At 51.1% G+C, this 27775-nt stretch overlaps 10 protein-coding genes across 10 annotated transcripts; 6 read left to right on the forward strand and 4 right to left on the reverse strand.

Moving 5' to 3' along the window:
• Positions 1-74: 74 nt before the first annotated feature.
• Positions 75-2576, forward strand: BDQ94DRAFT_138000 (putative MFS phospholipid transporter (Git1)). Its single transcript, XM_026765162.1, has 6 exons — positions 75-535; positions 607-1205; positions 1262-1280; positions 1333-1643; positions 1699-1969; positions 2027-2576. The coding sequence occupies exons 1-6, from the start codon at positions 362-364 to the stop codon at positions 2117-2119; spliced, it is 1467 nt and encodes a 488-aa protein (XP_026629564.1). The 5' UTR covers positions 75-361; the 3' UTR covers positions 2120-2576.
• On the forward strand, positions 2560-4226 carry BDQ94DRAFT_138003 (PEX11 family protein). Its single transcript, XM_026765163.1, has 3 exons — positions 2560-3094; positions 3238-3715; positions 3782-4226. Exons 1-3 carry the CDS (start codon positions 3028-3030, stop codon positions 3942-3944), a joined length of 708 nt encoding a protein of 235 aa, XP_026629565.1. The 5' UTR covers positions 2560-3027; the 3' UTR covers positions 3945-4226.
• A 350-nt stretch (positions 4227-4576) lies between these two features.
• Positions 4577-7350, forward strand: BDQ94DRAFT_184712 (putative plasma membrane antiporter; the record flags this gene model as incomplete). The annotated part of the gene is made up of 7 exons (XM_026774709.1): positions 4577-4698; positions 4850-5020; positions 5549-5663; positions 5711-5884; positions 5927-6776; positions 6828-6929; positions 6986-7350. The coding sequence occupies 7 exons, from the start codon at positions 4577-4579 to the stop codon at positions 7348-7350; spliced, it is 1899 nt and encodes a 632-aa protein (XP_026629566.1).
• A 4491-nt stretch (positions 7351-11841) lies between these two features.
• Positions 11842-12633, reverse strand: BDQ94DRAFT_138006 (uncharacterized protein). Its single transcript, XM_026765164.1, has one exon. The coding sequence runs from the start codon at positions 12575-12577 to the stop codon at positions 12290-12292; it is 288 nt and encodes a 95-aa protein (XP_026629567.1). The 5' UTR covers positions 12578-12633; the 3' UTR covers positions 11842-12289.
• acuF (phosphoenolpyruvate carboxykinase PCK1) lies at positions 12634-15095 on the forward strand. The gene is made up of 4 exons (XM_026765165.1): positions 12634-12739; positions 12887-12962; positions 13010-13210; positions 13536-15095. The coding sequence occupies exons 1-4, from the start codon at positions 12690-12692 to the stop codon at positions 14877-14879; spliced, it is 1671 nt and encodes a 556-aa protein (XP_026629568.1). The 5' UTR covers positions 12634-12689; the 3' UTR covers positions 14880-15095.
• A 653-nt stretch (positions 15096-15748) lies between these two features.
• On the forward strand, positions 15749-17662 carry BDQ94DRAFT_157489 (cytochrome P450; the record flags this gene model as incomplete). The annotated part of the gene is made up of 12 exons (XM_026768748.1): positions 15749-15799; positions 15881-15946; positions 16006-16153; positions 16196-16257; positions 16325-16530; positions 16560-16641; positions 16699-16816; positions 16850-16903; positions 16948-16964; positions 17015-17185; positions 17289-17434; positions 17479-17662. The coding sequence occupies 12 exons, from the start codon at positions 15749-15751 to the stop codon at positions 17660-17662; spliced, it is 1305 nt and encodes a 434-aa protein (XP_026629569.1).
• A 1537-nt stretch (positions 17663-19199) lies between these two features.
• On the forward strand, positions 19200-21288 carry BDQ94DRAFT_138013 (putative mitochondrial dicarboxylate carrier protein). The gene is made up of 2 exons (XM_026765166.1): positions 19200-20762; positions 20822-21288. Exons 1-2 carry the CDS (start codon positions 19864-19866, stop codon positions 20868-20870), a joined length of 948 nt encoding a protein of 315 aa, XP_026629570.1. The 5' UTR covers positions 19200-19863; the 3' UTR covers positions 20871-21288.
• BDQ94DRAFT_167435 (SUMO ligase MMS21) lies at positions 21214-22913 on the reverse strand (the record flags this gene model as incomplete). The annotated part of the gene is made up of 2 exons (XM_026770807.1): positions 21214-22102; positions 22177-22913. 2 exons carry the CDS (start codon positions 22911-22913, stop codon positions 21214-21216), a joined length of 1626 nt encoding a protein of 541 aa, XP_026629571.1.
• Positions 22914-23319: 406 nt separating this feature from the next.
• On the reverse strand, positions 23320-25613 carry abd1 (mRNA (guanine-N7)-methyltransferase; the record flags this gene model as incomplete). The annotated part of the gene is made up of 4 exons (XM_026770808.1): positions 23320-23354; positions 23411-23577; positions 23630-25170; positions 25452-25613. 4 exons carry the CDS (start codon positions 25611-25613, stop codon positions 23320-23322), a joined length of 1905 nt encoding a protein of 634 aa, XP_026629572.1.
• Positions 25614-25969: 356 nt separating this feature from the next.
• Positions 25970-27750, reverse strand: BDQ94DRAFT_167437 (cytochrome P450; the record flags this gene model as incomplete). The annotated part of the gene is made up of 6 exons (XM_026770809.1): positions 25970-25990; positions 26022-26188; positions 26240-26663; positions 26727-27058; positions 27117-27299; positions 27357-27750. The coding sequence occupies 6 exons, from the start codon at positions 27748-27750 to the stop codon at positions 25970-25972; spliced, it is 1521 nt and encodes a 506-aa protein (XP_026629573.1).
• Between the last annotated feature and the right edge of the window lie 25 nt (positions 27751-27775).

Consider the following 27775-nt stretch of genomic DNA (forward strand, 5'->3'; position numbering starts at 1 on the left):
AGACCAAGGATCAAAGAGGAAATCTATCATGTGCCTTGACGCTGTTCTCTCGCTGGTCCTCTTGCCCACCGAAAGTTTTTTTTTTCCAGTTCCTTTCTCCTTTGTAGTACTTATACCTCTAGATTCCTGTTTCTTCCCCTGTCCTTTCCACTGATCTTCTACTCTCACTCCTCTGATATATAGGCGTAATCGCCGTTTAATTATTCCTCTTTCGGTGTCTTCCGAGTCCCTCATCTTGACCGGGTTACACTTGTTTTTAAAGAGACAATTGCCCTTTGTATACACACAGAGTGGGCCAATTTCTCCTCTTTTGCGACAATCCAGGGCTGTGATCCTAAATTGACCTGCAAAAGCAGTCAGCATGGAACCAAAACCGGACGTTGAGTCCAAGGTCGATGTTCCTCCGGAAAAGGCCCCCGCTTCTCTCGACGCAGTTCCTTTGGAGGAAACTGCGGTAGGCAAGAGCCGTTGGGAGCGCAGTTGGCCCACAATTGCTTGCGGCGCTGGTCTCTTCTCTGATGGCTACCTCAATGGGGTTCGTACACTCAAAATAGACTGATTTTGTGGCAATAATTTGTTGGTCTTGCTAATCTGGGTTGTTTACAGATCATTGGACCTGTAAATACGATCCTGAAGAGGCTCTACCCTGATGAATACGCCAACTCGCCCGCCAGCCAGAATGTATCTTCGATTACTTTTGCAGGTACTGTGGTCGGTATGCTTATCTTTGGATACACAAGTGACCACTGGTCGAGAAAATGGTCTTTAATGATCTCTACGATTATTTTGTTCCTCTTTGCCGCTTTGTGTGCTGGATCCTATGGATACCATAACAGCCATTATGGATTATTTGCTGCCCTTACCGCATACCGTTTCTTCCTAGGAATTGGAATTGGCGGCGAGTACCCTGCAGGGTCTGTCGCAGCCGCGGAGAACACTGGTGAACTCAAGCAAGGCCATCGCAACCGATGGTTCGTGATGTTCACCAATTTCCAGATCGATTTTGCTTATGTTGTCTCCGCCTTGGTTTCGATGATTTTGGTTTTGATCTTCACCGAAAACCATCTGCGTGCGGTCTGGCGTATCGGATTGGGTCTTGGTGTCATTCCACCTCTTAGTCTGATCTATCTCCGGTTGAAGTTGGAGGAGCCCGAGGAGTTTAACCGCGAGCGCATGCACAAGTTCCCTCTTTGGTTGATTATCAAGTAAGCTGCCTGGCTATTATCACTTACTGTATCCACGACTAATCGCACATTCATAGGTTCTATTGGAAGCGTCTGGTTTGTGTGCCCCGTTCTAGCCAGTGGGCAGAGCATTACTGACCATGGACAGTTTATATGCTCATTGATCTGGTTCCTCTATGACTTCTCTTCTTATTCCTTCAGCATCTACTCGTCTGACTGGATCGCAATCATCTTGGGGGACAGTGCTCCACTCTGGAAGAGCTTCGGTTGGACTACACTGACATATTCCTTCTACATCCCCGGATCTTTTCTAGGAGCATTGGCGAGTGATTGGTTGGGGCCCCGCAATACCCTGGCCCTCGGTGTCTTGCTGCAAGGCATTGTTGGTTTTATCATGTCCGGCTGCTATGAGTATCTCTCAACGCCCAAGAATGTCGCAGCATTCGTCGTGGTTTTCGGGTAAGCACTGGCCTTGCATCATAATGATATCTCATCTGCTAACTTATGAACCTAGCATTTTCTCGAGTCTTGGTGAGTTTGGCCCAGGCGACAACATTGGATTGTGCTGTGCCAAGAGCAGTGCAACCGCTGTACGGGGCCAGTTCTACGCCATCGCTGCTGCTGCTGGAAAGATAGGCGCGTTTGTTGGGACATATGTGATCCCGATCATTCAAGACAACGCGCCTAACAAGGTCCGGTCCGGCCAGGACCCCTTCTTCGTCTCCAGTTCACTCTGCATTTTTAGTGCTGCTTTGGCCTTTTTCCTCCTGCCAAACATCGGACAGGTATGCCATACTTTTGGGTCCGTCCAGGCGAGAGAGTAGGCTAATAGTCTCATACAGGACACCATCACTTATGAGGACGCCAAATTCCGGGCCTATCTTGAGGCTCATGGTTACGATACTTCTGCCATGGGCAACCGAGAGGAGCGGTAATCGATTTCCTCCTGCAACCCGTGCGCCTAACGGACCTGCTAAAGCAACGCATCTGAACCGCTTACCCGGTCAACGCCCCAGCCTAACAGGCGTCAACCCTCCCGTACCCCAAGCGACATCCAGCAGACGAACGGCCCATGCAACATCCATTAAGAAAGCCCAAGCAGCGAACCGGCGATGACCGACGATCGAAGTTGGAGTTAAGATGCCCAAGCGACACCGGAAGAGAATACGCCCAGAAGCGCAATTTTGGTAACGAACAATTTGCCCGATCGGAGCCCTGGAAAGGATGCTCAGGGTCTTAAGATAAGAGAGTATGGCTAATGACTCGATGACTATGTGCCATTGATGTAATGTATAGAAATACTATTATTATGCTTCATATTATTTCGTCGAAGGAAAAGAAGGGGGAAATTAATAATAAAAAAGAGAGCAAGCAAGAAAGTGATTGTTGAAGACTCAGCTGGACCCGTAGTTTGCATGGCGGGGAGAGTGGATTAGGGAGGATCTTGTGATTGACAGCTTGGATGGTCCGACCAGCCGAGGTTCCAACTTCCGAAGTCTTTCACCTCCAACAGACGGGCGATCGCCGGCCGCTCATTTACCGATCCTATCATCCATCAGCCAGCCCTTCGACCCTTACTACTAATATCCTTTTCTCCGCCCCTCCCCCGTCTTTTCTTCCTTCCATCCTTGGTGCGGAGTATCCTATCCATCTCCAGTCTGTATCACACGTTGAACCTCTCCTCTCCATCCGCCAGCCAGCCAGAGCTTCGTCTCCCTCCTCGGTCCCCACGCCGTCCCGACACCGCGCGGAATTCGACTCCCGCCTTTTTCTACCCTTTCAATAACTAACCGACACTTGAACCTTTTCCATCGAACCAACACATACTTCAGCCATCATCAACATGGTCGCAGACGCTTTAGTTTACCACCCCGCCTTGGCGCACTACCTGCGCTTTGTCGCAACGACCGGTACGTGCCGGCTTTCTATCTGTCCTGCGCTGCTGGTTTCTCGGCCGGGAGAGAGCAAGATGCCCCAATGCAGGGGAGATGTCTCTCGTGCTTTTGCAGGATACACTTGATCACATTCCAGAATATCACTAATAATTTCACAGTTGGTCGCGATAAGATCCTCCGAACCTTGCAATACTTCTCCCGCTTCTATGCTTGGTACCTCTACCGCACCAACCGCCCCCAGTCCGCCATCGAGCCTTTCAACGCTGTCAAGAAGCAGTTCGGAACAACTCGGAAGATCCTGCGGATCGGCAAGTTTGTTGAGCATCTGAAGGCAGCCGCATTGGCCTCCGACAACAAGAACCCTATCGACCCTGTACTCCGTTATCTCGCCGTCGGCCGTCAGCTTGGCTACGCGGGCTACCTCTCTCTCGATACAGTCACCGTTATCGACACGATCGGTGTCCGTAAGCTTGCTTCGGCCAAGCGACTGCAGGAGCATGCTTACCGTTCATGGATGGCGGGCTTGGTCTGCAGCGCTGTCGCGGGCGTATACACTCTGTTCAGGTTGCGGGAGAAGGAGAAGACCCTCGACCGCAAGGAAGGCGAAGGTGTTGTGGAGGCCAAGAAGCTTGAGAAGTATGTGTTATGTTCTTTGGCCCAATCTACTCGCGCTGGGTTAGTATACTAACATTGTATTTGCAGGGAACGTTCTGCCGCACGCATTCAGCTCATTTCCGACCTTTGTGACCTGAGCGTGCCAGTGTCCGCCCTCGGACTGGCATCTCTCGATGACGGCATCGTGGGTCTTGCAGGAACGGTCAGCAGTTTGATCGGTATCTGGTCCCAGTGGCGGAAGACTGCGTAAGCTGTCGCTACCTGGACTGCATCGTGGAGATTCGATATCAACAAGGCCTTATAGATAGTTCGTTCTGACCATCATCAAACGCCGTCTGCGTGGTTGTTGATACTAAAATTTGACATGTCAGTGGCTATGAGCGTACTCAGACGAAGAGAGAGACAAATACTGACAGGTTGGACTAATTGAGTGTCTCATTTGCGAGGCGGGTCCCAACCATTTATTCTACGGATTCATGTAACTTAGAGCTTATTCCCTTTGTTTGCTTTAGCCAAATATCATTTCCTCGGCTGCATCTGTAACTTCCCATTATACGGTTTCGATTTCGGCTGTCCATTTTATTTTCATTATCCGGCTGAGCTTGATGCATCTCTTCCCTGCTACACTTACAGGTTCAAGCCACTATCGGATACGTCAACTGGCCGTGTTTCGCATGAGGCCCCTTGCAGCCCTCGGAATCAGGCACTCAGGCTGGCGGCTACTCGCAGCAAGAACAGCCGGCTTTGAATCAACATACTTCTCTCCACCAGAGTGCATAATCTGGCCTTTTGTCTTGAACGCCAGCTGGTGATCGTGGCCATTGGAGCCTGGAATTTCTAAGAACACCTATATGTTGCCGTTTAAGTCTCGCCTGGCCAAAAATGCCCTCGTTTCTATCCCCTACTTCTTCGTCTCCAAATGAGCTGCCTTGCACCCTGGGCTGCAGTACCACAGTAAAACTTGATGGACAAGTCCAGAGCCACTTGCATCATCTGCCAGCTTGGTATGCTATTTTTGTCTTGCCATAATCTCATTGTTACCGTTATCTTGCGTCCTTCCATCCCTTGTTGCCTACAGATAAGCCTTTGCTGTATACTGACACGCTACATTGTCCGCGGTCTCTTACATTCCCAGAGTTACCTACAAACCGAAAGCTTAATATCATACCGGCATGCAAATTTATCTTCCGCCCATCGGGATGCAGCCTGGCCTCCCCATTCTTTGCTCATTCCTATCTACGCCTCGCAGCCAAGCTTCGAATCTACAATTCCTCCTGCAAGGGAGGCGTATCAGGACCCACAATGTATGCATCCTGTCGGAAGGGTGTGACAGCACCAGGCTGCTATACAGTGTACTAGTAAGGGGTGACCAGGAGTTTGTTGATGGTCTGGACGTGCTGTATGAACAGACAGTCTCCCCCGACCCTCTGCCCTAGTCGAGGCAGAATCTGACTGGTATCTTTGACCGGCACAAATAACCCATTAATTCAGTCACTCAAACTTTGGCTCTAGGAGATTGATGACACTCAGTGTCTATCTTCTATGCGCGATTTCCCTAACTCAACTCGGGAGTGAGGGTTTATCTTGCCCCAGCCGGACCCAGACAACAGCTGTTTAGCGTTAGCAGGGATGTTGCATCCGATTCTTGACATTAGCAATTTTAATCTAGTGCTTTCTGTTACAGGTGAGCAAGGGAAGTTCCAATAATTCTTTCTACGAAGGGAACTAATACCCCACCAAGGCTTTTACATCCTCCTGTTCGGCTTCGTCTCCTTAAAGGTCAAACAAAGGTGGTACCTTGGTGAAGCTCGTATGATTCTGTATGATCCTGCATTAGATAATGTGATGCTAAAGCCTCTCAGTGCCCGCCTTTGTTGTTGGCATCTGTTTTGGGCCAGCTGGTGCCAAACTGTTGAATGTTTCTCAATGGGGAGGTGACAGTGACAACGAGACTAGCGAGATAGCCTATGTGAGACTACCGGGCAAACACCGGGAGAAATCGTGCTGACTTTTTAGGGCTTGACACGTCTAGTCATTGGCGTTCAGTTAGTCAAAGTGGGATATGAACTACCCAAGAAATACCTGAGGCAGCGCATGGCGGAAATGATCATCTGCCTATTACCATTGATGACCATCTCGTGGCTGGCAACTTCTGCCTGTGTGAAGCTTGTAATCCCACACATATCCTTTGTATGTCTACCCCTTTTTCTCTATCTGTGCTAGCTCTGAAAGCGACTAATCACCCCACAAAAGCTCTCGGCACTCATTATCAGCGCTTGTGTAACCTGCACAGATCCAGTTCTATCCCAGGCAATTGCAAAGGGCCCTTTTGCCGACAACTTCGTCCGCCGACCGCTACGAGAATTCATCTCCGCCGAGGCAGGTGGGAACGACGGCTTCGGGTTTCCCCTCTTGTTACTGGGGGTCTCGTTCTTGCGATATGCCGAAGCACCGGCCAATACTCTCAGCTTGGAAGAATTTGACCTGGAACGGGGAGTTCCAGATGTACTCGGGACAACTGGAGTCGGACGTTTCGGCGGCGGCGCAGGCGTGGCACTCAAACACTGGGCTATTGAAGGAGTTCTATACATGATCCTATTAGGCGCAGCATATGGTGCATTTGTGGGGTTCGTGTGCCAGCTGCTGCTGAAGAAAGCATCCAAACACAGGTGGATTGATTATGAAAGCTTTACACTTGTCCCAGTGGCAATTGGGCTGCTCCTTGTTGGCACCTGCGGCTGCTTCGGCTCTGATGAGACGCTCGCTTGCTTTGTCGCTGGTTGTGTCTTGAACTGGAACGGGATTTATCACGAAGAAATTCAAGCCCGACATGATTCGTTCAACTCGACCATGGAGACCTTGCTGAATTTCGCAGCGTTCATGTTCCTGGGGGCGACCATGCCGTGGGCATACTTCCAACGTCCCCTTGACACGGGGATCACGCTCTGGCGGCTGTTTGCATTAGGGTTCATGGTTTTGGTGTTTCGGCGCATCCCAGCTATTCTTATGGGATATCGCTTCATGCCCAAGGTCTGCAGCGACTGGAAGGAGGCACTCTTTCTAGGCCACTTTGGGCCAATTGGTAAGCCTGCAGGCGTTTATTTGAACCTCCCATGCTAAAACAAATATATAGGAATCGGTGCAGTCTCGTACGTGGAGTATACCCGTCGACTCTTCCCTCCTCCCGGACAAAGTGACGAAGAGATCAACAGCATGACTGCTGCGATGGTGCCAGGTATGTCTGCATTGCACTCCGAATCGGCAGATAATCTCTAACCAACGGTGATACAGTCGTCTATTGGCTAGTTCTATTCTCCATCGTAGTCCACGGCATATCTGTTCCTGCCCTCAACGCACTCTACAGTCTTCTCAAAGTACCCCGTATCTGCGATCATCCAGTCACCGTCGTCCTTCTCTCAGAGAACGAGCCTCTACCCAACAACAGCACGATGGATCCCCAACGCCACTCGATGGTCCTCAATAACCGGTTCTCGCGGCCATCAGAGAGCGACGATGAACAAGACGAGGAGAATAAAGAGGACACGGAAACCATGCTTCGGTCGAGAGAGGATAGTCCTGATCGAAGTATAGAGCGACTCTCGACGCAGTCCGAAAGGTCGAACACTCGAACCGTGGATATGAGGACTATGGTGTAATCTATACCCTTACAAAGAACGAATTAATACACTCTCATTCGATCATCTCATTTCTTTTCATCATCGTCGTCGTCATCACTCATCAACACGTTATATAATCACATCCCCTCCCTTCGCCTACTTATCACATCCTCGCGCACACAACCCCCAAACGCCAGATATCGTCTCCGAATCGAAGCGAAGCGAGTTTAAACAGGGCAGGTCTATCATAGGAATATTGTAATCAGCGAACATCCAGGATACTTATACAGTAAAGAAGCAAAAAAGAACCAAATACCTTTCCGCAAGATCCACAAGTCTTAGTCTCGCCAGGGATGGCAGCGCCGCAGGAGGGGCAAGCTTGGTGAGCACCGGCCATTTTGATAGATTTGGATGTGTGTTTGTCTCGTCTAGAGAAGTGAAGTTAACTATGAGTCATTAATTAGCAAAAGTTGTTTATCATCGCCAGGAGTATCAAGTCTCTACTACTCACCTGAACGCGTATGAAGCTAGGAAGCAACGTCTCGATAGTGTACGTAGAAGGAGAGAGAAGAAGGAGAAGAAGAAGAAAAAGAGTAATACAAATATTTAATAATCCCCTAGCGATGATTCACGCATTCTGCTGTGCTGGCGAACCCCGCCGCGGCGCGCGTGATATTCTTCTTACTTGCCCCGCCTGATGCGGGATCCGCGGGGTGTGATTGGTTCGAGTTAGCTGGGCGATAAGAAGCGAGTGCACCAGATGATTATTTTTGTTTTTGTTTGCGAAGATTTGCTTTTCTGTGGGATAACAATGTGATCAATGATTCCTAGTTGTAGGGTAGCTATTGTAGTAATATAGTGTAAGTGGGGAGGGGAGTATAGTTGTGAGGTGGTAACTGATTGATGTTTTCTTGGGAGTGTTCGTGTGCATGATGTGAGTGGGGGCTTGTTAGTGATCGACGCATGTTACATGGTTCAAGGATTGTATGCGATATCACTGGGGACTGCTTGTTATTCCTAACGCTGTGTTGACCATTATTGCAGTTGAAGGCCCGAGATTTGGGCGCCATGTCGAGGGCGTTCCTTTCATTTCAGCGTAGCGCGTTAGATTAGGTCATGTCAGGAAGACAGGCCTAAAAATGGTGTGCTGCTCTTGTGCAGGTCTGGGTTGTTGCTTGGGACAGAAAAGAATGGCCCTCGCCTTACCAGGAGGTGTCACAGTCAACCCAGTTGTCGTCGACGTCCGTGTTGCCGTCGCGAGAGACCATGGCATTGATTTCCAGGCTCGGCTGCCTGGGGCAGGATGACGGTGGTGAAGAGGGTGGGGATAAAGAGCTGTATTATGCCTGGGATGATTTGGTTTGGTTCGTTCCTAAGAGAATGAGAAGACTTCTTGTTTCAGGGCCTGCGGTATGTGAATGTTTGAGCCTGCTGCGATGCTGCTCGGGATGATCTTGTTGCGGCGGGCATCCAAGGTCTTCTTATACCGCTAGTTCGAGACCTTGCACATCTTCCTGAGGGTATCTTCGAGGGATCACCGTTGACGCCAAAAAAAGCTATTTCAGACGAAACTGTCATGATGCGCTATGGCTAGCTGACATCAGAGATCCTTATGCGCCTATCTCATTAGTTACTGAGGTGAATCCAGGCAGTATGTAGTAATGCCTACCTTGATATAGACACTCAATGCCTCAGATGCATGATACTGGTCGTTAGTGAGGTGAAACATTCGTTGAGATTCATATATAGACCGGATGACCGGTTACACGGCATGGTAGGGGCGGACTCAAGGTTGGAATCGAGGCTGAGACGTGGGTTTGAGTATCAGTGATAGCCAATATCGGCGCGCTTAGAATGTACAAAGTGAGGTGTATTTGATTTTTCGCAGAAAAAGGCAGCTCATTGATCAAGGAGTTAAAAATTCGGACGGGTGGTCTCAATCTTGTTGATGGGAATTAGAAAACTTGCCTACCGTGTGCTATACGCAAATGATAAGGAGGATAATCTGCGATGGTCAAGGGCTGAAAATGCGACACAGTGACCAATGTAGAGAGTAATTTGCAGTTATTGGGCTTGTTTAAAACGCGTCTCAGATACCGACGACTCGGGAGGTTGGATGATAGTGGCAGATAGCGGTAGCCTTGCTAGATCAGTCTTTTCCATTCTCGGACCAACTATATAAATTAAGCCTCTTCTGTCCCAAGATATACCGTTAATCGCACTGAGTCACCAACTATTTTTATCCTGGTCTTTTTGGCAGATACTATGAGACTTGCCGAAGAAATCGGATGATATTCCGATGTTCTGCCTATCCATTGGGAGCAGCAGAACTTACTTGATGCGCTGATTCAAAAGCTTCTAGTGATTCCGTTGAAAGTCTTCTTGCGAGATAAGAATGTGTGGTCGGAACCACGACCAGAAACAAAGCAGACAGTAGGACGGACAGTCCAACGCATCTGACAGACACAACTTACTCGTGTAGGTTATCAGTCTTTCATCAAAGGACAGCGAGCTTCTCCGATTATCGTACCCTATGCGGCATGCACGCAGGAGCTACCTGTCCGTGCAGTCTGCAGGTATCCACACTAGCCTGGCCAGGTACAGAATGAACTGGAGCTGAGAAACCCCATCACGCGCACATACATTAGGCAGATGCCTTGATCAGGAAAAGACAAAATCATGCCGGCCGGTCTAGATGAGCGATTGGAGCTACTCCACTGGCTAGCTCGCTCCAGCGTTAGTACTAAATGGCATCGAATCCTTCATGAGCTCGACGATTATTTCCATATACTTTACTATGTCGAATATGGAAATGTGTCATGTGCACAGAGACAACCGGAGAGGACTGTTTTCATTCGCCAGGTCGTGCATCCTCCAGCATACTATTGCCGCTAGCTTTTCGATAATTGTACTTTATGCTGTAATTAGAAAATTGGAATTTTAGCAACTGGAAGATCCATTCGTGTTTCTGTTGTCTGCAATCAACAGTACTACTGTATGAAGTCCAATGTCACATAGTATTTACGACCACAGGAGCGTAGTGCGGAGGAAAATATATAATATGGTACTGAGTGATACAAATGAACTTGATACCCAAGTTACTGGCTAAACTACACGTATTGCGGCCTCATCTCCCCGTTTATAGTAGCTATTCCCAAATAACACAAATTGATTGCGGATAAGTGCATTGCAGGGTCTCAATGTATGAAGTGGTGGCGTAGAAGTCGGTGAAGGCAGATGTATCGAATTAGGCACGGAAGCTAACAGCCTAACAGCCTGTTAGAGGAGCCGAAACTGTAGTTCGTATCCGACACGAAAACCAAATGATAGATAACACATAAGCACAGACTAGGACAGGTGACTTGTGTGCAATGGAAGGCTACAATGTTCAGAAACACTCGTATAGACCCTTCATCACCAGCAATATTCAAACAGACCTCTCGCCAACCAGTAGACTACCGAATCCACCAACCGGAAAAGCGTTTAATCTACGCTCTAGCCGGAATCGGATTACCCCCAAGGGACGAGAACATCCGGGGAAAGGCCCGCGTGGCCCCGGCACTCCTCGGATGCGGGGTACAGATTGCTGCTGTGGCTCGATAGGGGAAAGACACCGCAGTGACATCTTGGCTGAATCCAATGCCAGGGCACCAATTCTCCGTCGCATGTATCTACCGTGATAACATCCCGGCCTACGTTTTCTTGGCCAATGCGTCATACGCCATTTCTTTGATTGTCCGCGTGGGAGGCAAAAATGGGGGTGTTCCAGGCACCTGACCAAAGCCGGGGGCGGCAACTCGGATATTCTTGGGAACTCGGAAAGGGGGCGAAGTTGATCTATCATGTGCAATTATCGTGGTTGTTAGGAAGCCCCCTTTTTTTTATCTACTCATACTGAGAGAATAAGAATTTTTCAGCATCCATGCATCTCATATTTGTAACCTACAGTTAGTAGATAAGAACTGAGACTCATGTATGAGGGATATTACTGCAGTAAGGGGGGACATCCTTCAAGGGTCCACGTAGCGGGTAGACAATGGCAAAAGCACGCATCGGTATGACATGGAATCCCAGAAATGTGACTCGGATCCAGCTGATAGCTCTCATTTGCCTCAAATTACAGCGCACCCGAATATAGTGCTCGAGCCCGAAAAGACGGCAATATCTTCTGCCCATGATAGTGACGTTGGATCGTCCATCGGTCGCGCATCCGGATGCTGATTGGTGGCGGGCAGGAACGTTTCGGGAAGGGGATGACTAAGATGATACCGGAAGCGGGAAAGTGCGGACGAGGGGAACCCGAGATTCTCCCCCGGCATTTCGTCACTCGGAAGGATTCCATTCGCAATCGCTGCTTCTGCGTTTTTGGTCGGGCCCAGACTTGAAAGCAGTACTAACTCTGTCTCCAGTTTGTGCCAGTTCTCAGCCAGTCCTGGCAATGCATTACACACGAGTCGCCTGGTCGGGTATAGTCCAGCCCTCCTAGCCGAAAAAGAGAAAAGAAAAAAAGAAAGAAATCTTCCTTCCCCCCGCAATTTCCCTAGTACGCAGCTATGGTTTGTTTTATCGCCTCTAGACTCCATCTCTTACATTGAGCTCATTCAACGTCACCACTCCAACCCGTTCCATCTGCCCGTCTCTCTACGTCCATTGTTATTTGTTCCGCCAGCTAACAGGAGTAGACGGTTCTTTTGTCCTTGGAACTCTGTAAATTGTAATTGAATGACCTCTTTTCAGCATTCATTCACTCGATGATCCGGTGGTGGCTGCGCGCGGCAGGCTGCAAGACCATCACATAATGATAAATACCTCGTTCCCGTAGCGCCGGGGCCACGAATTCCCACTCTGGCCCTCACTAGCAGCTTCAGCGTCCCATCCCTGTACTCCAAAGCACTCCAAACCTGCGTACCAACTCCCACTAGTGCCGTTAATGAGACATTAATTCATCATCCCCTGACGCGCTATCCGTGATACCGCCTCAAATCTCTGATCCTGTTTCCGAAGCTTGTGTTATTTGCTCACTTCTAGTTGGTGCATCCGCCATCCCTTCCGGGACCACCTCGTGCCCACATCTGGGGTTCGGGACTTTTCGGGCTTCAATTCGAGGCATTTGTCTTCCTTTTCCACTCTTCACGATAACCATCGTCGTCCAGATTCGGTCTGCTGCCCCGACATCTTCCGTGGAACGGTGGAGTAAACATTTCCAGCTGCAATTCCACACGTTCAGGCGTCTTCGATCGCCCATTATGAGTCCTGCGACAAACATTCATATACCCCCCGTTTCCCCCGCTGAACCTGGTCCTCTCGCTTCAGATTTCTTCCAACAGCAACTCGCAAAACAAAGAAATAATAACTATCATTCTACCTCACTAAGAAACATGGTTGCTGCTTCGGTGAATCGCACTGCTCTGCACCCTGGTGGTGTTCAGTATGTCTTGTCCTTCTCTATCTACCCGTTCCTTTCTTGATATGTTTGTCGCATTGCTCGGGGTTACCCTCAACGGCCTGCGCAATGCGTCGCATATCATTCTATGACCTTGCCTGGTATAGATCATTGCTAACCATGACTCTCCAGGCCAGGCAAGGGTCACACTGAGCTCGAGGAAGAGCTTCACGAACACGCCCACATTGACTATGACCGCGTCGCTATTGTAAGCTTACCCGTCGCAATGCTTTTGAGCCTTGCTAATCAAAATAGATTGCCAACCCTGCTGTCCCTGCTCTCTACGAAGATGCTCTGGTCTACGAGACTGGTACTGCTATCACCTCCAGCGGTGCCCTGACTGCCTACTCTGGAGCTAAGACTGGTCGCTCTCCTTCCGATAAGCGTATCGTCAAGGAGGAGACCTCCGAGAACGATGTCTGGTGGGGACCTGTCAACAAGCCCATGACTCCTGATGTACGTGTTTCCCCTTCGTTGCTGTCATTTTTTGGGGTTCCCCTGCAAGTGCAATATATCACGCATAAAGATCATCCCTTGCATGGGCCTGCAGCTGGCATGGACCCAAGCTTTTCTGGCAGCACATCGGGGAGAAAGAAATGCCTCATTATAGACTTTTTTGAGGCATTTTCTGTCTTGCGACTGCTGTGCGACACAAGAATTTGGGTTCTGTCCGGCTGTGTTCCTGAGAATGCTTGTTTCGCCTACTTGCGCCTTGTCGGGGTCGTCCAGATGACGTCATACATGATCCGAACTTCTTTGCTAACGGCATCCCGACTTGCAGGTCTGGCGCATCAACCGTGAGCGTGCTGTCGACTACCTCAACACCCGTAACCGCATCTACGTTATCGATGGTTTCGCCGGCTGGGACGAGAGATACCGCATCAGCGTCCGTGTCGTCTGCGCCCGTGCCTACCATGCTCTCTTCATGCGCAACATGCTTATCCGCCCCTCCCAGGAGGAGCTGAAGCACTTCCATCCCGACTACGTTATCTACAACGCTGGTTCTTTCCCCGCCAACCGCTTCACTGAGGGTATGACCTCCGCCACCTCCGTCGCCATCAACTTCGCCGAGAAGGAGATGGTCATCCTGGGTACCGAGTACGCTGGTGAGATGAAGAAGGGTGTCTTCACTGTCCTCTTCTACGAGATGCCCGTCAAGCACAACGTTCTGACCCTCCACTCCTCGGCCAACGAGGGCAAGGACGGCGACGTGACCGTCTTCTTCGGTCTTTCGGGTACTGGCAAGACCACTCTGTCTGCCGACCCCAACCGTGCCCTGATCGGTGACGACGAGCACTGCTGGACCGACCGTGGTGTCTTCAACATCGAGGGTGGCTGCTACGCCAAGTGCATTGGCCTCTCCGCTGAGAAGGAGCCCGATATTTTCAACGCCATCCGCTTCGGATCCGTCCTCGAGAACGTTGTCTTTGACCCCATCTCCCGTGTTGTCAACTACGACGACTCCACCCTTACTGAGAACACCCGCTGTGCCTACCCCATCGAGTACATTGAGAACGCCAAGATCCCCTGCTTGTCCGACAAGCACCCCTCGAACATCATCCTCCTCACCTGCGATGCCCGTGGTGTCCTCCCCCCGATCTCCAAGCTCACCACCGAGCAGACCATGTTCCACTTCATCTCGGGTTACACCTCCAAGATGGCTGGTACTGAGGACGGTGTCACCGAGCCCCAGGCTACCTTCTCCTCCTGCTTCGCCCAGCCCTTCCTGGCCCTGCACCCCATGCGCTACGCCCGCATGTTGGCGGACAAGATCTCGCAGCACAAGGCCAACGCCTGGCTGCTCAACACCGGTTGGGTTGGTGCTGGCGCTACCACCGGTGGTAAGCGTTGCCCTCTCAAGTACACCCGTGCCATCCTGGACGCCATCCACAACGGCTCCCTCAACGAGGTCGAGTACGAGACCTACGATGTGTTCAACCTGCACGTTCCCAAGAGCTGCCCCGGTGTTCCTTCCGAGCTCCTCAACCCCAAGAACAGCTGGACCGCCTCGACGAACTTCTCGGACGAGGTCAACAAGCTTGCCAAGCTGTTCAACGACAACTTCGGCAAGTACGCTGACCAAGCGACCCCCGAGGTCATTGCGGCCGGTCCGGTGCCTCAGTAAATTATTTCGCATTCTGATTTTACATTTCCTTTTATCTGCTTTTGATATCTTGCATGGCGTGCTGCGTTTCCAATCATGGGTCATTTGAATCTTCCACTACCATGTGTGGCCTACCCCGGCCGGCGGGGAAAATACCATTGGCATTTCCTTTTGGGTTTTGGCTTCTTTAGAAGTCGAGGTAACGATTAGAAATTGAATTCAAAATTATACCTTTATATCATCCTCTAGAATTGTTCAATCTATCCTAGCAACCACCGTAGCAAGCCTTCCTTGAATCCACAGCGGGTCACGGGGATGAACAGGGGGGTCGATCCTTGCTCCACATGTGATCGCCGTTTAGCGTCTGCAACTCGCTCGTTGCTTTTCCGCAACGCCGCCTGCCATCCATCCGTATGCTATCTGCAACTGGTTGCTGTGATGCCCCGACCGTAAACCTTTGGTTATCTATACTTCTAATCTATGTTTCAAGACGATCTAGAGTCAAAGCATCAGCAATCTACCTTCTGACGCCACCAGCAGAAAGACAGTCCAGGTTCCGGTCCAACTCCAGGTTCTGTCACCCACTTCGCGACATGGTTCGCGCACCTCTCTACCAATTATCATGATAATGGCCGATCTTGTGCAAGGAAGTCCAACAGTCTCATGGAAATGCGAATTCTTTACTGCCCACCCTTCACCCTATTCGGTCGCACGAATCAGAGCTGCTAGCTGCACGCTGACGCGTTAACTTTGTAGACTTGCATCAACGGACGCACTTTGATTTCCAAGGAGAGCCTTTCCAATATGTGGCCTACATTTGCTTTACCTATACTTTATGACACGCTACATGCCTTGCCATTAGAACTATTGATGAAAGTTCCCCTCTCACAATGGCAAACCCAGAGGATCCTCATACAAGCGTATCGCCGGCTCTGCTTGGTGTGAGTTTTCAGTGAAAGATATCTGTCATAGTGCATCTATGCTGTCGCCGTGAGAAAGGCTTGAAGACAACAACATCATAGACAGTCTCTTTTCCTCTCTCCATCCTCTCTCAAATCCCAGTGGGAGCTGGCGTTATTATTGCCAGTGTAAGTTTATTACTGTTTGCTCATTTTAATCCTGATGAAAATGTAGCTGACAACCGCAGATCCTAGGATATATCATATACCAAGTCTACTTTCATCCGCTGGCCAGGTGTCCCGGTCCGTGGCTGGAAAATTCCCCTGAGGTCGAAGCAGCATATCACGCCGCCAAGGGAGATTTGCATCTACATATAATTTGGTGTCAGAATCATGGTACGGTGTCTGCAGGCTGAGCAGGGTCTGTGCTGACTGTAGTAAGCCAAATTGTTCGGTACACGCCGGATCTGGTCATCTTCAACCCGGAAAGTGGATTGCAAGTTTGGTTGTCAGTTGTTATTATTGAGACAGTACTGACAAGGCTAGATATCCAGGAAAAAAAAAAAGAAAAAAAAAAAATTGCGACAGGAGGTCCACTATGGAGCAATCCAAGTGGGAACGAAGAACCTCCTAACCGTGACGAGTCCAAAAGAACATGCCAAACGGACTAAAATCATCGGACCTGGTTTCTCAAGTACCACTATGTGGGAATGCGAACCGAATCATCTGTCGCATGTTCCCAAGTTCCGCGATTCCCTCTATCTCGCGCAATTGTACCGATGACCATGCCGGAATAGTGCAGCTACTTTGCCTTCGACGTGATCATCGATCTTGTATTCGGCAAGGCCCGTAATCTGCTTGGCAGCCAGCATTTCCAATGTACGGTGTACGATGCCTTGGGGATGATGAAGCGATTATTGCTGCTAATGCATGCGCCGTAGGTGTTTCTCGGTCGGCTGGGCGAGAAGTTGTTCAAGGATGTTCGAGGGATGAAGCGATATCATCGGCTGGTCAATGGCATGATGGCAGACGCGGCGAGTATGTCCGGACACGTCTTCAGTTAGTTGATCAAGGCCCACGACAGTGCCACAGGCCCGGGGTTGACTGATGCGGATGTATATTCTGAATCGGCAATGCTGGCTGTTGGTAGGTCTCCCGCTTCGGTAGATGATCAACACTAACATACCCAGGTTCGTATTTCACTCCCGTCAGTCTGTGCGCGAATCTCTACCTGGCAATCTATCCACCACGTACGAGAAACTGGCGCACAACGTATGGAGCGTGTTACCCACACCGGATGACATCCGCAGCAGCCAATTGATGCAGCAATGCACATACTTCCAAGCCTGCATCAAGGAGACCCTACGCAACTCGCCGGCCGTGGCAAGATGCCCGTACCGTCCGGTCGAGAAAGGCGACACAATCATAGTGGACGGCCATGATTCCAGTCGGGTGTAGCGTCGGTACAAGCATTTATAGCATCCACCACAACCCGTTGTATTTCCCTCGCCCGGACGAATATTTTCCCAAGAGATGGCTGTCCAACGAAGCAGAGTTAAGGACAGAAAAACTCGGCGTTATCTCGGCGGCGTCCACGACATTCTCGCAAGGCACGCACGCGTACATTGGGCGACATCTAGCGCAGCTAGAGCTCCAGCTGGCGCTGGTGAGCATCATGTGAAGCTACGACTCTTGACGGCCAGCCACGGCCGCCGGAACAGACCTGCGGGAGCGGGCATTGGGCCAACAAATTCGCAGGAATCTCAACTCTACGAGCACATCATCAGCCAGAAACGAGGGCCGATCCTTCATTTCGGCTGCGCGGGCAGACAGAGCAAAGGACAAACCAAGTCGGCTATTCCGCCGGATACAAGGAGCAATATAGGCCGCCAGATCAGTAGGTGAAAGCATGCAGATGACAATTACTCCGATATGAGACGGGCATTCCAGCGAGAATCGGCTGTTTTCTTTGCAGCTCGCTTGTGGCAGGTAGTCCCCACAGACAGGATCGTAGTCTAAGCCCCAGTAGCTAATCCGCCTGGGGGCCTGGACCTCCTGACAGGGTAACCAGCCAGTCAGAAAGCCGGTGATTACTCCTTGCTGGGTCCTGTCCCGGGAGAGTACCCGAGGGTTAGAGATGAATCTCACCGCGCGCGACTACCGATACCCGCCTCACCCGCTCCGGGATCCCGAGACGTGCTGCCGCCAGGGGGGAGTGGTTGCCGCGAAGGTATCCGTCGCCCCAGTCCATCCACTATCTAGTACTCAGTATGGAGAAAAGGGGTGTCTTATTGGAATAGTTGGGGGATCGAGAGGACCCTTTTTGGAATTGTAATTACGATACCGCGTGTATTGTCTACTAGCTTTGATGGGTCTGTTGTTGTAGGTAGATGTAGATTCCCAACATAGGAGTACGAGACTAGGAGATCAGTGCTCCGGGATATAGCCAACAAGTTACCGCCAACCGAGTCATCCACGTTCCCGGCTACTTGACTGGCATCCTGCTATTCGATCATAGATAGTTGCTACGCCACTGAGTAGTCATCACTTTGTCACTGAAGTGAGGACGGAGGAGATCTTCTCCGGCTGACAGTGGCAGACACAAAGGGGGAGAAGGGCCGAAAGTCGGAGGAATCGGTGGAAAGGAGATAATGCAGCATTCAGGATGGGATCTGGAGATGATTATTCCGGGGATGCAGTACTGTTATTTGTAGATGATATTGTGATATCATGCGTCTACTGTCTTGTTTCTAGAAGGCAGTACTACTACATAGTAGCTGGTATACTGGTATACTGGTGTTGACGTCGAAAAAAAGAATATGTTATATGACCAGATATCTCCGAGGGGACAGACAGTACCTACCTTAGACTGATCGACGAGACCAAGCTTTGGGAATATTTCCCATTCACAGCATTTATGACTAATCGCTAGTCAAGACTGGGGAAGGAGGAGAGATAACCTCGGGAAGGCGGCAAGAAGCAGCGCAAACCGGACCGTTCTCGTGGTTAGTCCCGATGGGGTTTAGCGGGGGTGTGGGGAGATACGGTAATTATGTATGATGGACGATTATTCCCCGCCATGACGTTTTGGTATTAGTAGCTGTTTGTATGGATTTCTGGATATTTGCAATACACTGATAGTTTCCAAAAAGTATTACTGTTATTGGAAGAAGAAGTAGAGTTACAGCATCAGTAGAGATGAGAACAACTTCATCGAAGACACAAGTAACATGATTAAAAAAAGGACATCAGACGTGGCAACCCCGCATTTTCCAGCTGGCGGCATCGTGCAGCAAGTACTTACTGACTGGGTATACTACCAAACACTACTAAATCCTCATCGATCGCTCGGGCCTTAAGTTTGGCATCGGCTAACAAAAGTGGGGATGGAAATAGTTACCCAGTCTGGAGAGAATTCGACTGTCAGTCCATCAAGTAGATACTGCTTGTTTCCTTGGTCGGCTTCTCGGATGGAATCGAAGGCATACAAATACATCATCGAATCCCCGTGAATGCTACCTTGACTCATGCAACTCATGCACAAGTTATAAGTATCAGAATCACCCACCCAGAGACTTGCCTCCAGTTGTACAACCTTGCAAATTAATCCATTCACTCACTGCCAACTCTCGCCTCCTCACTTCTTCGTCGCCTTGCACCTCCGCTTCCCCCATCATCTGACTGTCCCAACTTCTCCTCCTCAACAAAACCCGGTTCACCACTTCCTACTGATTCTCGTCGGGCCTTTTCGTGACTCTACCGGGTTCCCCTCTTCGCCCACCTGTGCATCCACGGTACGTTGAATCTCCCCTCCCGCGTTTCCTCACGTCACGGTCGGTCATGCTGAAAGTGCCTGGCAAAGAAAATCTGTCCTCTCTTTGCTGAGCCAGGCACTCGATTCTTTTCATGGCTAGATGGTCGTCTCTCCACTACCCCCCACACCGTGTATCGTGTTGTCTTTTATTTCGCGTTTCATCCTTCGTTCATCTGTATTCCTCCTCTTGAATCCTTCGTTCGGCGCGTCTCATCCGCCTCACCTTCCAAAGTGTTCGCATTAACCCTCGTTCACCCTCTAGATCTGGTGTGAATCCTGCTTCCTCGTCAACATGGCCTCCCCCACCGCGGCCAAAGAGCCCCAGCCCGCCGTCGATTTCCTCCATCACCCTTACACCCGTGCTGCTCTTCCCTTCGTGAACGGTGGCCTGGCCGGCATGACCGCCACGGTCGTGATCCAGCCCATCGACATGATCAAAGTCCGTTTGCAGCTCGCCGGTGAAGGTGTGCGCACCGGTCCCCGCCCGTCTGCCTTTGGCGTGGCCCGCGACATCATTGCCTCAGGCAAAGCACTTGATCTGTACACCGGTCTGTCAGCTGGACTGCTGCGCCAGGCTGTTTACACCACCGCCCGCCTGGGTTTCTTCGACACCTTCAGCAAGACTCTCAACAAGCGTGCCGAAGCCGCCAACCGCAGCGTCACCTTCGCCGAACGTGCCGGTGCCGGTTTAGCTGCCGGAGGTATTGCCGCCATGATTGGCAACCCGGCCGATCTGGCACTGGTGCGTATGCAGTCTGACGGTCTCAAGCCTCCCGAGGCGCGGGCCAACTACCGCTCCGTCATGGACGCGCTCTTCCGCATCTCCAAGCACGAAGGTGTCCCGGCTCTGTGGGCTGGTGCTTTCCCCACCGTCATCCGTGCCATGGCGCTCAACGTCGGCCAGTTGACCTTCTTTGCCGAGTCCAAGGCGCAGCTGAAGAAGCACACTAGCCTGTCGACTCAGAACCAGACCTTTGCCGCGTCCGCTATCGCGGGATTCTTTGCCAGTTTCCTCTCCCTGCCTTTCGACTTTGTCAAGACTCGCCTGCAGAAGCAGCAGAAGGATCCGAAGACCGGTCGGCTCCCCTACAAGGGCGTCTTGGATTGCGCGCGCAAGGTCGTCCAGGAGGAGGGCTGGTTGCGGTTCTACCGCGGTTTCGGAACGTACTATGTGCGGATCGCTCCTCATGCGTTAGTGTCCCCACCATTTACTGTTAGACTAGTGCCCTTGGCTAACCCCAGACCCACAGGATGGTGACGCTTATCGTGGCCGATTATCTGAACTTGATTACCAAGTAGCAGCATTGATTCAACATGATATTGTTGGCTTGTCGACAACTACTTGAACTTTTTTTTTTCCAAATGCCGCGGTTGCTGTCGTTTGACGGTGATTATTGCACAGGTGCGGATCTGGTTGCACTGTCTGGAACAGATGCAGGAGAAGATCGAAATGCCCTAATGATTGTGGATGGAGGATGGTGTTTCGATGGATGGTTGATGGTTTCAATGGCTGTTTGTATTTATTATACCCGTGTTTATTGCAGCTACATAGCAGAGATTTAAATAGAGATAGGCAATAAATAAGTCTACTCTGTATGCTTCTACAGAATAGAAACATGAATGCTTGTAGTAGCTAGATAAATCACTCATCATACATAGAATCATACCCACCCTCTTCCCCTCCCCCTTCTTCATCCATATCAACCTCTTCCACATCCCCATCCCCAACCCCAACCATCGACACCGCCCTCTCCTGCTTAATCCTAGCAGCAACAGACATCCCTCTCTCCCTCTTAACCCGAATCCTCTCCACCCCATCATCCTCACCACTATCATCATCACTATCACCATCATCAACCTCAACCGCACTCCCCCTCCTCCTCCCACTCCTCTTCCTCTTCCCCCCACCACCACCCCCGTCACCACCATCCTGATCGTCTTCCCCATCATCCAACATCTCCCTCTCCCTCCTCCTCAACTCCGCCATCTCCGCCCTCTTCACCCGTCTCACTAGCACAGGATCACTCCGCAGATCAAACTCCGTCAACTGCACCTCGCACACAGGACACTTGACGCTGCGCACGCGCTTCGCTCTTCCACTTCCAGATGATCCCCTTGGATCAGGCACCATCTGATTACTCCCGCTAATCATGGTGAATATCGCCTCGCGCTCGAAACTGTGTGGGCATTTCGTGCTGGTCACGGGGTCGCGGAAGGGGAGGAGCGTGAGGGGGCATTTTAGCGATATGCGTTCGGTTTGGATGGCGATTTCGTCATCATCATCATCATCTTCTTCTTCTTCGGAGGGGGGTTGAGGTCGAGCGCGGGTGGGTCTAGTTTGTCTGGTGGCGGTGGTGGTTGAAGCAGAGGTAGAGGTAGATGGATGAGATTGTGGTTGAGATTGAGAATGAGGATCTTCCAAGTGAGCGAACCACGTCGACGGATGAGGCGGAGGGGGAATCTCGTCGCCGATGTGTTTGGCTTCGTGGATGATTTTGTAGAAACCTATGTAGGAGTTGTTCGTAGAATACCTACCACCATGATTCCGTTAGTAAATAAACCTGGAAGTATAATATTATAGAGAGAGAAATGGGGATATACATACCGTCTCGTCAAACTCAACCCTTCATACTCCTCCATCTTCCCGCGCAGCTCATCCTCAAACTGCGCCAGGAACGGCACCGCGCCCTCCTCATCTTCATCGACATCCACATCCTCCCCTTCTTCCTCCTCATCCTCCTCATCCTCACCATGATGCCCCCTCAACCTTCTCCCAATTCCCCTCTGACTCCTCCTCACACCCCTAACCCTCACCCGTTCAGCAACCCCGCCCTCCAACCCCGAGATAACCCTCCCAAGTTCCTCCCCCCTCACTTCCGCATCAATAACCCCCCGAATAGTCTCCTCCAATACCTTGGTCGTCTGAGCCACTCTCTCCTCGAATTCCTCAATCCCCTCGTCCTCACTATCCCCCCCTTCCTCATCTACCCCATCACCATTATTATTATTCTCCAAAGTATGAGAACGTAGATTCCTCCTCCTCTCCCGCGACTTCTTACTCCTCTCTTTCGCGTCCGTTAACCGCTCGTTGATCTCGCCTGCGGCGTCGGTGAGTTTCTCTTGCGCGTGCTGGAGGTGCGTTTTTAAGGTGGAGGAGGTGTGCGTTGCGAGGAGGGCGGAGAGGGCGGGTGCGGTGGTCGGTTGGTGGGATAGGGTCGTCAGGGTGCTGGTGGGGGGTTGGTAGGGGGGCAGAGGGGGGGTGGTGTCTCTGTCTCTGTTTCTGTTTCTTCCGCTTGGTCCGGGGGTGGCTGTTGGTGGTGGTGGGCGGGAGCGTTTGGGCATTTTGGTTGATTTCTTTTGGGTGAGAGTTATTTGGTTGTGGTGGTGGTGTATAATTGAGGTAAGGTGTGGGTGGTGGGTTTTGGATATAGGTGGCAAGGAGGATAGAGGAGAAGAGGAAGGGTATATGGTATATGGTGTAAGTTTCTTTGTTGGTAGTTCTTTGAGGCTATAACGATTATGGATAAAGATAAGTTGAAAGGAACGCGACGCGATGCGCGGCGCTAGGCTGTTTTGGGAAGTATGGTCTTTGGGGAAGTTTATCTTATCGATATCATATCGATACCAACTACACTTTATAGGGATAGTTCTACTGTATGATAGTTGGATTGAAGCAAGTATGGATATGGAGCTGATTATGTCGATTACATCCTATTTACCCTAATTCTAATACTATGTATCTTATCCTTCACACCTTGTAGAAGCAGAATGCATGATAGAAACCTGTCCCGTTAGCACTCTCTCCTTCAGCTGAAGTAAAGCTCAGGGTGTATACTTACTGACTGCCTCCTGCTCCTCCGGCGTCATCGTCAACTCGCCTGTCGTGCGATCTCTCACGCCCATCCGCTCACTCAACGGCCCCAGCTCCGGATCGTCCTTTTCGTCCCGCCACACCTCCATGAACGGCTTGCGGTACTGCAGCTCCAGATTGTACTCCTCCGTCAACCTGCTTCATTAGTATCGTAATTAATGTCCCATGATATATGGAATGGACTCACGCTCGGAACGCCTCCCACGGCACCACGTACTCCGGGATCTCGCCCACGGCTTCCTCCATGAAGTAGCTATATTTCCATCCAAACGGCGGCCTGAAGATGCCATCCTCCGGCGTATCTCCAGGGAATCGCACCCGATAGATCGAATTCCCCCATTCTGCCTTCGCCTCCTCCTCCACCTCACCGTCCTCTGGCTCTGCATCCTGCTTCGCCGCCTCGCGGTCCTTGCGCTTCGCATTGAACTCAGCCACGCGGGCACTGATAATGTCCGAGTTGGGACACACGCCGATGAACCGGCCACCCTTCTTCAAACACCCCGCCACATTGCGCAGCATCTGACGAGCCTTCTCTTCACTCTCAAACGCATAGTGAATGGCAAACATAGACGTCACCACATCAAACCCACCCCCACCCCATCGCGACGCCATCATCGACCCTCCAGGTCCAACATTCGGATCTATTCCCACCTGCTGAACAATATCAACATCCCCCAACCACTCCCCAAAGCAATCCTTGGACCGGAACTCGCCATGAAACAACGGCGGCCCTCCCCTCCGTCCACCACGAGGTCCCCTGCCCGAACGCATCCCCGCATACCGCTCGCGCGCCTGTATAATGGACACCTCCGCCGGATCCAGTCCCACGTAGAGATCCACCGGCTGCGGCGCAAGCTGCCACTTCCCAAGATCACCTCCCTTACCACATCCCAGATCAATCACCAGTAACCGTTTCTCCTCCATCGGCGGCGGCCCAGTTCCATCCGCCCAATCCTTCGTCCCAATTGCCCGCGCCACGAACTCCTCATCCGGCGAGAACTTCTGAATCAACGTGCTCTTCACCCAATTGTTGAAACTGCGCAGCCCCTTGATCTTACTCTCCGTCTTGCGCCACTCCCGCCCCCGCTGCGGAACTGCATTGTAATGCTGTCTCACGATATCCGTCACTCCCCGGCTCTGCGAGTTGCGCATCGCATCTTCTTCCAGCGCGCGCTCCCGCTCCTCCTGTCGCCGCCGCAGTGTCTGCGGGTCCACGAGACCTCGCCGTGCACCGCCACCGGGTCGTTTACGCTGACGCGCCTGCACTTCCGGCGACGGAGACCGCGGAGGAAGGGGCGGTGAGGGTGATCGGGGCCGTGGTGCTGCGCGTGCTGCTGTCTCGTCGCCATCGCGGCGCGAGTAAGCCGAGGGAGGTGCCTGGCCGCGTTTCCGCAGCTTCTGGTGTCGTTCTTCGAGACGCTTGCGCTTGGAGATGGGACGGTCGTTCGCTTGGTCGGCGGGTGGCTGCTGCTCCGATGTCTCGTCCTCTAGCTTGCGCTTGTGGCTATCGGCAGCAGGAGAGCTCTGCTCAGCGTAGGCATCTGCAGAGCCAGAGCGATAGTAGTCACCCATTTTGTTTATTTTGTGTTTGCGGCGTGATTGAGAGGATGGAGGTGTCGGGATAGGAGGCTGCTTCTGCTGCTGCTCCTGCTGTTGAGAAGGCTCGGTGGTGGTAGTTTGAGGAAGAGGAAGAGATTCACTGGTAGAAGTCACAGTAGAATCATGAACCTATATGAAAAACCCAATAAACATCTGCAATCAGCGTCGAATATCCTGCAATGAAAAGAATATGGAACAGTGAGAAATATCACGCTCAGATAGATTGACAGACGCGCAGGAGCATTTTCTTTCGGAGTCTTTTATTTGCGGGAAGAATAGTAATCACCGCCTCCGCCGAGCGTAAGCGCCACTTTAGTTCGCAGTGGATGGGCTGCAGGACTCCACTTGCTCTCTCCACTAGAAAGACAGTTCTCGAGCGGACTAAATCTGAACAAAAATGGCCAACTTACCGGTTTGGCTTCACTTGTCTGAGTTGGTGTTGCTTCGATCGAAGCAGAAGCCGACGCTGGTTCAGCAGGAACAACAGGCTGCTCCTCCCAGCGGTCTCGGGCGGGATCGTACATGCTGATGCTGGGCCGTTGGCCTGTGCGCTCTTCCTCTTTGGAGGCCATGATCAAGTGAGACGGAAGTAAAGGGATAATAAGAAACCTCCATGAAGGGAGTAGCAGTTAGACAGGGATAACGCAGTTGAAGTCAGACGGAATTCGTGCTGCTTAAGTTGAGTTCCTTGGTTGAAACCCCTGCCTTAACCGTGTTTCCTGCCTGGCCGGATGCGGCCTGTGAATGGAGTGAAACAGTAATGGTAGATGCCTACCGTCACTACACTCCATGACAACCTACGATCAATATGGGGTAACACAACACTGTATTGGAATCTATCTATCTATTTACCTCTTTTTGAAGAGTAGATAATACTTTGGAATATGTGTTGTGAAACAGTCTAATGGCCCCGTTCCTCCCAATCTATCTAGCGGTTCTTGTCCTTCCCCTGGTGGAAACTCAATGTCGAAGTGCCTTACAATCGTGGAAACGAGCAGTCGCATCTCCATCATCGCAAATGCCTTTCCCGCACAGGAGTACGTGCCGCTCGAGAACGCGTTGAGTGCTTCTTTATGAATGACTAGCTCTGGCTGGGTGGACCATCTTTCTGGGATGAACTCGCCTGGACGGGGGAAGTTGCGCTGGTCTTCGTGAAAGAAATCAGCTCTTATCTTCACAGGAAAGGTTGATGATCTACCTCGTTGAACCGTATATGTCGGTACAGACACTATCATCCCTGGAGGAATATAGACTCCCGCTGTTCGGAGCCCTTCCGGTCCTGTCTCACGCTGCAATCCGCTCAAAACAGCCGGACAAAGACGCAGACTCTCGTTTATACACCCCTCCAGGTACGGCTTCTTCACCAACGCCGCATGAGACAGCTCCTCACCCGCTGGAACAGCAGAGTCTATTTCCTCCTGCAGCCGACGCAGCTTCTCCGGATGTCGCGCCAGGAGATAGAACAGAGCATTAAGGGTGCTAGCAGCAGTATCGCTGCCAGCCGTAATAGCGAGCTCTGAATCGCGAACAAGATCCCCATCAACACCACCTATGGACTGGTCTCCCTCAGAGCTTGACTCTTCGATCAAGTAGCTGAAGAGATCCCGGCGATCAGTTTCGACCTGAAACACATCAGCCTATACCATCCACAACTGAAGAGAGACAGTAACTGCAAACATACATACCCTACTCCTCTCCTCCACACACTGTGCACACCACTCCAACCATCTATCCGTAAACCGCCTCACTCCCACCATCCCCCTCATGAGTATAACCAGCCAGCTCGAACTCAATAAGGCACTCGCCCCGCGCCCCATCATCCTCATCATCTGCAGCATCTTCGGCGGTTCCCCATGCAGCATATTGAACGATTTCCCAAACGCAAATATCCCCATCGAGTCCCACGCAAAGCCGTCAATTAGTGCCGTCGCCTCCTGTGCTTGCGATGATCGCGATCCAATAACCCGGACTATATCTTTGCAGTGCTCCAGAAGATACGGTTCGTAGCCAGCGAGTGCTAGTCATTACAGCAGCCAGTCAATTTACTGTTCAGAGAAAATGCATGTCAAACCTACCTTTCGACGTAAACCCGCGATCCCACAATCTCCTCCTCTTCGAATGAAACGCCTTATCCCTCGCCATTTGCAACGATCGATGCGGATAATGTAGATCGTAGAACGGTCCCTTGACGCATGTGGTCCCCAAGCCGTAGATATCTTTGACCGCAGATGGGTCGTTGATGGATAATTCCCTAGGTTCTATTCAATCAATTGGCCCTGTACAAATCACATGGGAAGAGTGGAAGAGAGGAATACTGATCCGAACAACATCCCCATACACCCCATGCAATTCCTTCACCTTGATATACCATTTCGCATCCAGCACTGTATTCTTGAAATCCCACAGCGCTGTAATCCTTGCCAGCTTTGGACCTGGAAACCCGTCCAGCGCGTGGAAGAAGTATCGGTAAATGGCTATGGAAGCTAACAGCGAGAAGTGAAAGCTCAGTATTGCTGGTCCGATCCATTGGGAAATATCTCTATAGCCCAGGATACAGAGGGCTATTAGACCGACTAAGGGCCAGAAGATGAGGCAGTTGGCCAGGAAGACGACGTGCTTCTCGAGGTCGGCGTGGATGAAGTATGTTAGGTGGGCGGTGATGCCGAGGATGGCTGAAATGAGGGATGTTGGGAGGAAGGGTGGGGTCATCGTGATGTATTTGGTGGTATGAGGT

The sequence above is a fragment of the Aspergillus welwitschiae genome (assembly GCF_003344945.1).
Source record: "Aspergillus welwitschiae strain CBS 139.54b unplaced genomic scaffold BDQ94scaffold_6, whole genome shotgun sequence".
Classification (NCBI taxonomy): domain Eukaryota; kingdom Fungi; phylum Ascomycota; class Eurotiomycetes; order Eurotiales; family Aspergillaceae; genus Aspergillus; species Aspergillus welwitschiae.